The sequence below is a fragment of the Ursus maritimus genome, unplaced genomic scaffold (assembly GCF_017311325.1).
Source record: "Ursus maritimus isolate PB19 unplaced genomic scaffold, ASM1731132v1 scaffold_36, whole genome shotgun sequence".
NCBI lineage: Eukaryota > Metazoa > Chordata > Mammalia > Carnivora > Ursidae > Ursus > Ursus maritimus.
Window position 1 is genome coordinate 19405075 of NW_024426230.1, and position 11780 is coordinate 19416854.

At 38.2% G+C, this 11780-nt stretch overlaps 1 protein-coding gene across 1 annotated transcript; it reads left to right on the forward strand.

Annotated features, from left to right (window-relative positions):
* The first annotated feature begins 9754 nt into the window (after positions 1 to 9754).
* Positions 9755 to 11224, forward strand: LOC103666362 (elongation factor 1-alpha 1-like). Its single transcript, XM_040620862.1, is given in 3 exon segments — positions 9755 to 10050; positions 10052 to 10893; positions 10896 to 11224. Coding segments are annotated over 3 exon segments (1467 nt in total).
* The last annotated feature ends 556 nt before the right edge of the window (positions 11225 to 11780 follow it).

Consider the following 11780-nt stretch of genomic DNA (forward strand, 5'->3'; position numbering starts at 1 on the left):
ATACCCCTACCCCAGCTGGAGATTCTTCTCCCTGTCAGCAATGATTCCCCATACAACAGAGAAACAGAGAGCTCAGCCACAGGTAAAGGAAGTCTTGCCCCTCTCATGGATCTAGGAAAAATGAGTGCTAAGCTGTTGTCTTTGGCAAAATGCCCGGTCAGATTGGTCAGGGAAGGTGGGATCCAACCCAAGTCTCCTCTTCTCATGCAAAGCCATCAAATTGCCCTAGCTTCACCTCAGTCTCTATGATGAGGTCGAATGGCAATAAATGAATGAAGAAAGCCCTCCCCTCCTTGCTTACCATCCTACTGAGGAAGCCAGAGTTCCCTTGGGTTCTTTTAGAATCTCTTTGGGCACCAGGGGAGCAAGTTCCTAATTGACTAGGATTTTTCCACCCTATTTCACTTCATTGTTCCAAACATGCCCATCTCCTTAAAGTCTTAGAGCAATCACTAAAAATTTCAGGAAAAAAAATGTCTCTGCCTTCATGAAAAAATTACTCATCTTCTCAAGATCTATTATAACAAATCCTATGCAACTGTTTGTATGGTTAACATTTAATTAACCCATTATTAAGTTTACAAGGGCTACACATCAGAATATAATAAATGTTCCAGCTCAGATACTTGGTTGTTATTAATTTCTCTGATAATAAAAGAAAAGTATTTTAAGTGATAGCACTCAGATTGCCAGATAATTTCAAACCAACACTTTAAGGTCAGAAAAAATCTGACTTGGTGTTACAACTCAAAGAGGAAAAAAAGAAAAAGGAAAATCTTCTTTACGCATTCCCCAACCTCCTCTCCCCAAGCTTCTACTTTAATTGCAAACACTTCTGTGAGAACTATCAATTATAGACTTTCTTTCTCAGCCAAAAACACTTTTAAGCCAAAGTGAAGTTAACTGAAGAGGGGGGGTTGGGGAAGGTAAAACATTTCTTATAATATTAAGAGTCATGTTGAGGACACACTTTCAAAGGAACCCCTACTCTAAACTCACTTAAATCAAGCAACAGAAAAAAACGTTTCACTTTGAAGTGCTACAGGCAAAATGCTTCCTCTCATGTGTTCTGGCTTGTATATATGCACACATATCCTGACTTATACCAGCAACGATATGAAACATTTAGCAAAAATTCATGCAATACCACAAAATAGAAGAAAACCAAATTTTAAAGCAGGAATAAATTAGGAAAGGAAAAGAGACATGCAAGTAATAAACGTAAGATGGGGACACCTGGGTTGCTCAGTGGGTTAAGAATCTGACCTTTGATTTCAGCTCAGGTCATGATCTCAGGGCCCATGTCGGGCTAAGTGCTGGGCATGACGCCTGCTTAAGATTCTTTCTCTCTCTCTCTCTCTCTTTCTCTGCTCCTTCCCCCTTACCTCTCTCTCCCTCTCTAAAAGAAAGAAAAGAAAAGAAAAAAAAAAAATAAGATAAACCCATGAATGAGATTAGCAGAAAAAAAGAAGGGAGGGAGGGAGGAAGAGAAAAAGGAAGGGAAGGAGGAAAGAAGGAAGAAGTCTGATATTTATTTGCCAGAAGTGAGCCAAAAATTGGGAATTATATCAGTCATACCAGGAAGGGAAACATGAACAATTATGTGCTTCTCAGTGTCCATAAGATAAAACCCACCAATTCCTTAGAAGAAGCACAACTCTTCCTGATACAAAGAACAAAGGAATGTTTTTCACATGGATCTGAAAGGAAGTAAACTTTGTGAGGTAGTAAACTTCACCTCCATAGCACCCTTATAGTAAGTGTGACAGTGCGTCTCATACAACTCTTTCTTTTAACACACTGAAAGTAGTCAAGTGATGAAATGTCAAAGTTCAGGTTGGCAAAAGCAATTCTACAGGGGAGATCAGAAATGGGGTGAGGTTCCAGCTCTCTGCTTACCTGGCACGAACTAGCAATCAAATTTTTAAATGGACTGCAAATCCTTTGAGCAAACCAGCATGTATGTTCTTTCAACCAAATTATCAGTAAGGACTGAGCAAGGGCGAGCCCTTCTTTCAAGTACCTAGGTTGTTATTATTCTAGGTTGAAGGCTCATTGCAGTTCTCTATGCTTCAACAGCTGGCCAAGCCAGAAGTAAGTTGTCATCTTCTTATGAAATTGAGGTGCCCAGAGACAACTTGATCCAGACAATGCCATTTCTGCACAGAGGTGGCCAAATGAATGGCTAAGGGCCCCCCGCCCCTTAAGCAGTGCTGCTTAAAACTACCTTTGTTTCAACCAGCAGCACTGGAGTCTCTGATGGTATCATGACCAACTCATCCTAAACAAAATTAAACTCTTAAAAGCTCTTAATTCTCTTAGAAATATAGACACAAAAAAAGAACATTGCTGCCTAACTATAAAAATGAAGAATTTGGCACATTTCATACAAAAAATTCTTTGCAGACATCAGGATTACAATATTCATGACTCACTACAGTGAATTTGCCAGAGAACCTAATTAAGGATCATCTTGGGCATTGGTCCTCTACCAAGCCTGCTCTGAATCCAAATGACAGGAATATTGTTATGTATTCAAACAGCACCTGTACTTACCCTTTGATAGCATTTATTACCCTGTACTGTAATTGCCCGCTTACTCTTTGCATCACTCAGGATGTAATTTACTTGAAGTAACAGAGAATCTAACTAATAGTGATTCAAATAATTAAAAATTTATTTTTCTCCCAAAATAATAAGTCAGAGATAGGAGACTGCCAGCACTGGTTCAGTTTCCTGGTGTCTCTGGGATTCTCCTGGTCTTTCCTTCATTTTTACCAGGTATCTGATAATGTTTCATATCCACATTTAAGACAGAAGAAGGTGGTAAAAGAGAAGAGAGGGGGTGGTCCCATCAGTGTCGCTTCATTTACCAGGACAACAAAAGTGTTTCTAGGTTAAAAAAAAAAATCCTCCCACAAAATTTATTTTAACTTCTATTTCACTGGCCAGAATTGAGTCACATGGCCAGCACTAAGTCCAGGGAAGGCTGGGGAAGTAGGGGACGGCATGGCCATGAAGTCTGAGGCCTAGACTCTAAGTCAAAACCTTAGACTGATCACAATACACATCTGGGACTGAGCACAGTACAGGGCAAGGAAAAAGTCCAAAATAGGTATTAGGCATGGAACTAAAAGACTTATCATGCTTATCTATTTCCTGGGTTAGATGTAATCTTCTTGAGGATAGAGATTGTATCTGTTTCATTGTTCTATTCTGCAAAACTTGGCACAGTGCCTGGCACATAGGAAATGCCTAGTGAGTGATTGCTGAGTGGATGAAGGAGAGAAGGAAGAAATAAGTGAAAAAAATGAAAGAAATATTAACTTTCCAGCTGTTCATCACCATAGCTTGCACTTACATAAGAATACAGACATATATATACAAATATACATGTATATTATATTTATGTGTGTGTATATATGTGTGTGTATATATATATACACACATACTTTGAATACACTTGCATTCTAATTGTGTTCTATCTATTCTCTATTTTATTCCCACTTAGACACTGAGAAAATGCCACTACTGATGATGATGATAAAGTCTCTATAAGACAATTCTCTGTGGAAAATCACAGTGCTAAAATAAAAAATAATATGTTAAAATACGTAAATACGTTAAAAGTAGGGAGAATATTTTCATTGGCTCCATCAAAACACAAACGCTTGTGCATTAGACATGCCACTATAGGAAACTTGTCCCTCTAAACCCAAAGATGTGTATATATATATATACATATGATCAGTAAGTTTCATGTAACCAGTCCTTGTAAACTTAATACTCTAATAAGTTGCTTGGGGAAAACTCCAAGTGGAAGAATTATCATTTGTCTCTGAAAAAAATGGAAAAAAAAAGTGTGACTATGCGACACATAATTTGTGGAAGCAATCAATGAAATGCAAGCTTTATATTGGATTTAAACCAGAGCTTGCATAGAAGTTAAAGGAGTGTTCTTTATGGATTTAATTAAAATGCTGCATATGAGACCTTTCTAATCTTACTGTGCTGCAACTGTATTAAGATGCTCACCTCAAAATATTTACATTTAAATATTTTATAATGCCACACTTTAAAATATTAATGATGCCACAAGTAATCCATGACATGTCTATAGCCTTTTTTGTAGTAAGTTCGTAAGAAAACAGCAGAGTCTAACCATGTTATCCCTAGTCAGCTATTTGAAATTCAGCTTAGCAAATATACCAGCTCACCCATTTCTACAATTCTAATGAAAACTCCTCAAACAACTTAACTTCTTATTATAAATTGTTCTTATTCTGTTCTAGATAGTGGCACTAGAAAGAACTGTTCTTGTATCATTAAGTGCCGCTGCTGAGTTTAAATACACTACTTTCCAGAAAGATTTATTGAAAGGTTTCATGTGAGAAAGGCAATGGTAAAACATAATAAGTGAACAAGTCAGTGTTATTTCATGTGTTCTACGATGAAGAGATCTTTACAGAGACCTAAGGGCTATTTGGAAACACGTGGTACTGCAAAATGCTGCATTTGTTCATAGCAAAGCCTTTGTACTCTTAAGATTCATTTCTTAATATCATCTCCTTGAAAGCAACAGAGAACTGCCATCTCTGCATAGTCATGGATATATCTTTTTTTATTCCTACTGTCTTTTTGTTGTCACTGGCCAAAACAGGCAACTGAGGAAGACATGATTCAAACTCTCATCCCTACAAACAAGTCAAGCACAAGTTTACTGTGACAGTAAATATGGTGTAGATAATAAATGTTGGCAGCAACACCTTGGAATATGAAAGGTGATTATTCCTTTTTTTTTTTTTTTTTTGTTCCTTAGAGGAAGCTAATTATTAGGGCTAATCGTAAAGGAAGTTAATGATTAGAGGAACAGCAGCCAGGTGACAGGGACTCGACAAAATCTGCCAACTCCAGCATAAATTTGCTAAGGGATTTCAGATGCATCTGGCTATCAATTTTCTCTACTGCAAAAAAAGAACACCATATCATTTGCACAGTCTTTTAAGAAGTTCAAAACACACTGTTCTGCCTTCATGGGTTGGTATTATAAAGGGTTAAAATAGTGACAGTCTTGGATTTGGGGTTGAGATAGGAAATAGCCAGGAAGGTATAAAGCCCTTTTGGCAGAGCATTTTCCAAATTGCAAATTAAGACTATATAAAATAATAATGATCTGGGGCCCCTGGGTGGCTCAGTCACTTAAATGGCTGCCTTCGGCTCAGGTCATGATCCCAGGGTCCTGGGATCGAGCCCTGCCTTGGGCTTCCTGCTCAGCAGGAACCCTCCTTCTCCCATTCCCTCTACTGTTTCCCCCACTTGTGCTCTTTGGCTCTCTCTGTGTCAAATAAATAAATAAAATCTTTAAAAAAATAATGATAATGATCCATTCAGAGGTATATAATAGAACTGAAATCTCTTCAGGACAATTAATACCAGTGATAGGGCAGGGGGTTATTATCTTTCCTATTTTTCAGAGTCAGTTCTCAAATGCTGTTTATAATTACCATCTGAACTAACTTCTTAACCCTTATGATGTTTTTGTCTATAGCCTCAAGTTTTCTCTCTCACTCTTCCTAGAAAAAATATAAGTTTCTTAAAGATAATTTCTCTTTCCCTTCCTGGAATTCAAAATTTTTATCACACAGCTAACCACCCTGATGATACCAGAGTTTGGCATGCACATGTTCCTTCTCATAGAAGGAAATGTCTACTGTACTGCTTTAAAATACATTTAATCCATCTTTATTAGTAGTAGTTTTGATTTTTTTTCAAAACATTTACATCATCCAAAAAATTGGAAAGATAGCCTAAACTTTTAAATCATATAATAACATTATAAGATAAAGGTCAGATCCACCAATACAATAAAACTCATGAACATGTTATTTTATCCCTATTTCAACTTTATTTATTAAGCATTAACAATAGAAGACATCCCAGAAAACATGCATGACTTTCATCTCTATATTTCAGAAATTTGCATTCTAAACCCCAATGTCCCACAACAATCACCCTCCAAGCATGAAAGCAGATTGCCTGAAATAACTGGACAGTTTAGCTGGATCAATCTGAATGCTTCTAGACAGCTGAATGACATTTCACTTAGCTTTAGAACCGAGGGCCCAAATTTAATGAGTAAAAAGCCTTCAAGACAACAGGCACATTTCATTCTTCTCCCTCTAGAACAAAGTAATTTAATTCAAAATGTATTTAACACAAATAGACTGTTATAAATGCTGTGGAGAACTTTAGTGAAGTAGAAGAGAACTTCCTATCTTCAGGTGGCTTACAATTGAGCTCTATGGAGAAAACATACCTATTCGTGATATTCCCAAATAACAACTTTAACTGTGGTAGGCAGAATTCTAAGATGGCCCCATAATCTCCAGCACTTCTTGTTACTCTCGTTATTATGTTACATAGCATGGCAAAAGGGATTTTGTGGATATAATTAAAGTTATTAATCAGTTGGCCTTAAAATAGATTATCCAAGGAGACCTACTATAAAATAAAATCATATAAATGCTTTTTAAAAGCAGAAATGAGTTTTCTCCTGCTAGTTCCAGAAAAGGAAGTCAGGAAGATTCAAAGAATAAAAAAGGATTTGACAGGCCATTGCTGGCTTTGAGATGGAGATGGCCATGTAGCAAGGAATGCAAGCATCCTCTACATGAGAGAAGATTCCTGCTGATAGCCAACAGGGAAACAGGAACCTCAGTCCTACAACCCCAAGGAATTAAACTCTGCCAATAACTGCAATGAGCTTGGAAATAGATTCCTCACCAGTCTCCAGTTAAGAGCTCAAACTATCTGACACCTTGATAACAGATTTGTGAAGCCTTAAGCTGAGAACCCAGTTGAGCCCATCCGGACTTCTGATCTATAGAACTATTAGATAATAAATGGGTGTTGCTTTAAGCTGCTAAGTAATCTTTTGATAATTTGTTACACAGCAATAGAAAGCAAATATAATACTATACAATTACTGTCAAATGGAGGGCAAAGATGGGAAGTATATAAACATTTAACAGAAGGAAAGATTAATGTGGCTGGAATGAACAGTCCCCCCTCCTTGTTTTCTGTAAGCATCATGCTTATTCCTACACATGGGACCTTTGCACATTCTATACATCTTGCTTCTTGTGGCTTTTACCTTCTCTGTTAACCATGTATCCACAGAAGACCTACCTCTTCACTGAAGCCTTCTGTGACATCTCTAGTCTAAGATGATATCTCTCATCAATGAACTACCATTGAATTCATAGCTACTTCTGAAGAATTTCCCACTGATCTCATAGTTTTAGGCTTTGTCCTCTCTTAGTACCCAAGCTTATAAGCTGAATTCTTTGTTGTGTCCCCAAATAATCAAATAAATTATTATTAAGTACTTGACTTATTAAGTACTAGACTAATTAAAAATATGTCCTTGTTACTCTGTTGAGAAAGTCTTGAATAAAATTCATGGATTTTTATATTCATCTTAAACCAAATTAAGACTATTTCTTTTTTCCTAGCACACGCATTGCTAAACCCATAAGCTTACCTCCTTCTGAATCACAGTTAAAAATAACTCTGCACGAGCAGTTTTATATACTCAGCACTGGCCACATATTCAATTACATTGAAGACACAGGATGGTAAAATGCCCTTGCTATAAAAACTTGCATACTCAGTTGATTTGTATCAAGAGTCGAACTATACCAGGATGCTATTTTTTACATTGCTACAATTACTTCTTGAGAAATTATTTCAGGGGCCTTATCTACTTCTCAGAACATAACTAATGTAGAAATATTATCTTTATATTCTGTTGATATGCTGCTGCTGGTTGGGCAACAATCAGTTTATTTATGGTCATCTGAAACCATTGTCTCAGACTAAAAAATCTTTTTCGTCTCTCTCTGTTTCAGTTCTGTTCTCAAGTGATTGAGTGTTTTGTTTTCCCCTTTTAGTTCTCCCCAAGATAAATTTCTGAAGAAAAACAATTGTCTCCAAAGAGTGGTTGTTGCTTAAAAGCAGGGAATATTTTTTTTAAATTAATATTCTTCAAAAATTGTTCAGAAATTTAGATTTAGGGGCACCTGGGTGGTTCAGTCAGTTAAGCATCTGACTTCAGGTCAGGTCATGATCCCAGGGTCCTGAAATCAAGCCTCACATCAGGGTCCCTGCTCAGCGGGGAGTCTGCTTCTCCCTCTCCCTCTGCCCCTCCCCCCTGCTCATGCTCATGCTCTCTTTCTCAAATAAATAAACAAAATCTTAAAAAAAGAAATTTAGTTTTATATGACATCAATACAAACCCTCTCAAAAATGTGTGCCTCTAGGGGCACCTGGGTGGCTCAGTCAGTTAAGCATCTGCCTTCAGCTCAGGTGATGATCCCAGAGTCCTGAGATTGAGCCCCTCTATTGGGCTCCCTGCTCAGTGGGGAGTTTGCTTCTCCCTCTCCCTCTGCCGCTTCCCCTACTCCTGCTCTCTCTCTCAAATAAATAAATAAATTCCTTAAAAAAAAGTGGGGCTTGAAAGAATTCTACTCATCTCACAAAAAGCCTTTTTAAACCACTTTTCCCTTTTGTTTTTTCCCCATCCTCCACTACTCCTTCCAGGAAGTTAATGTTACTCTAAAAGAGTTTGCAGTAGTTGTCATATTCATAAAGACAAGTCATTAAGAACAATCAAAAAGAATGGTGATTTCAGTCATTTTTTACAGAAGGAAGCCATAGGTCACATTCAGAAGATTTAGGCTTTAGTTCAATTCTTCCAATTATAGACAGTGCCATCTTTTCTCCTTCCTGATCCCCAAATACTACAACTATAAAACACAGGCAACTATACCTACCCAGAAGAGATCATGGGATGACAGAGAGAATCAAATTATGCCAAATACATTACATTTACTTTAGAAGCAGCAAAGTGCTTCAAGAATTCAATGCACCTAATTATTGGTAAATTGAGATTATAAATTATATACTATATGCATAAGTAACAATGTCTCAAAATCTTATATTTTCCTCAAAGTCCAAGCCAAAACTGATTTCAATTCAGTAAACATTTACTGCCTAACTAAATGTAAAACATCTGGCTCAACATGATTGGTCTAATATAAAAACCTACTTCTCAATATAAAATCTATTATAATTAATTATGTATTATTATGAATGCTAATTATCATTCAGCCACTAGGATAAGTGCTTCACATTCATTATGTCCTTTAAACCTCACAACCACAACTCTGGGAGGTACGAGTCATTATTCTCTTTCTATAGATGAGGCAGCCAAGGTTCAGAGAGTAGGTTCAGAAAATGCCAGAGAACTGTCAAGTCACACAGGCAACAGATAAAGTGACTGGGATTCATACATAGTGTGTGGTCTCCAAAATCCCTACAATTCACTATTTCACATACATTAGAGTATAATAAAGAATAGTAAATAACAAAATCAAATGATGCAGTGTCTTTCATAGGTACAATGGATCAGAAAATGGGTCTGGCCTAAAAAGGGAAGGCTTCATGGAAGAAGTGATGTTGAGTTGGAATATGAGGTGTGACTTTTAGATTCGTGACTATTCCATGTAGCACTGATACAGGCTATGCACGGCATGGATACTTAACAAATACTCACTGAATAAATAAAACAAAAGTGATTTCCCTAGGCCTGGTACAGAGCACTTGGTTTTAGGAGCCTACTTTCTGCTTTTTCACAATGGATTTGCTGCCAGAACACAGGTGTCGTGAAAATCACCACTCAACCTAAACCAAAATGGGAAAGGAAAAGACTCACATCAACATCATTGTCGTTGGACACGTAGATTTGGGTGGGTCTACCTCTACTGGTCATCTGATTTACAAATGTGGTGGGATCGACAAAAGAACTACTGAAAAATTTGAGAAGGAGGCTGCTGAGAAGGGAAAGGGCTCCTTCAAGTATGCCTGGGTCTCAGGTAAACTGAAAGCTGAACATGAACGTGGTATCACCACCAATATCTCCCTGTGGAAATTCGAGACCAGCAAGTATTATGTGACCATCGTTGATGCCCCAGGACACAGAGACTTTATCAAACATGATTACGGGCACATCTCAGGCTGACTGTGCTGTCTTGATCGTTGCTGCTGGTGTTGGTGAATTTGAAGCCGGTATCTCCAAGAATGGGCAGACCCGTGAGCATGCCCTTCTGGCTTACACACTGGGTGTAAAACAACTAATTACTGGTGTTAACAGAATGGATTCCACTGAGCCACGCTACAGCCAGAAGAGATACAAGAAAATTGTTAAGGACGTCAGCACCTACGTTAAGAAAATTGGGTACAACCCCAACACAGTAGCATTTGTGCCAGTTTCTAGTTGGAATGGTGACTACATGCCAGAGCCAAGTGCTAACATGCTTTGGTTCAAGGAATGGAAAGTCACCCATAAAGATGGGAATGCTAGTGGAACCACACTGCTTGAAGCTCTGGATTGCATTCTGCCACCAATTCATTCAACTGACAAGCTCTTGAGTCTGCCTCTCCAGAACATCTACAAAATTGGTGGTATTGGTACTGTCCCTGTGGGCTGAGTGGAAACTGGTGTTCTTAAGCCTGGCATGGTGGTCACCTTTGCTCCAGCCAATGTTACAACTAAAGTAAAGTCTGTTGAAATGCACCATGAAGCTTTGAGTGAGACTCTTCCTGGGGACAATGTGGGCTTCAATGTCAAGAACGTATCTGTCAAAGATGTTCATTGTTGCAATGTGGCTGATGACAGCAAAAATGACCCACCCATGGAAGCAAGTGGCTTCACGAGTCCGGTGATTATCGTGAACCATCCAGGCCAAATCAGTGCTGGATATGCACCTGTCCTGGATTGTCACACAGCTCACATTGCTTGCAAGTTTGCGGAGCTGAAGGAGAAGATAGGTCGTGTTCTGGAAAAAAGCTGGAAGATGGTCCCAAGGTCTTGAAATCTGGTGATGTTGCCATTGTTGATAGGGTTCCTGGCAAGCCTATGTGTGTTGAGAGCTTCTCTGACTATCCTTCTCTGGGCCGTTTTCCTGTTCATGACATGGGACAGACAGTTGCTATGGGTGTCATCAAAGCACTGGACAAGAAGGCAGCTGGAGCTGGCAAGGCCACCAAGTCTGCCCAGAAAGCTCAGAGGGCTAAACGAATATTATCGCCATTACCCGCCACCCCAGTCTTAATCAGTGGTGGAAGACCAGTCTCAGAACTGTTTGTGTCATTGGCCATTTAAGTTTAAGAGTAAAAGACTGGTTAATGATAACAATGCATCATAAAACCTTCAGAAGGAAAGGAGAATGTTTTGTGGACCATTTTGTGTGTGTGTGTGTGGCAGGTTTATTAGTTTTTTTCGTTTGTTTGTTTGTTTTAAAGATTTTAGTTATTTATTTGACAGAGAGACAGCCAGCGAGAGAGGGAACACAAGCAGAGGGAGTGGGAGAGGAAGAAGCAGGCTCCCAGCGGAGGAGCCTGATGTGGCAGTTTTATTAGTTTTAAAAATCAGTACTTTTTAATGGAAACAACTTGACCAAAAATCTGTCACAGAATTTTGAGACCCATTAAAACAAAAGTTTAATGAGGAAAAAAAAGGAGCCTTCTTTCTAAGTTCACCATTTTTATCTATTCCTTAATTGATAACTTTCTTCTTCCCCAATTTACCTTCCCTGCTTAACATTTAGTTTGCATCATCTAGACACACAGAAGGGTGATACCCTTGAGTTTCTATTGATGTTGTCATCACTTTGAGCCATATTCATATTGAGAAAATCTGTCATATAAAAACTCTATAA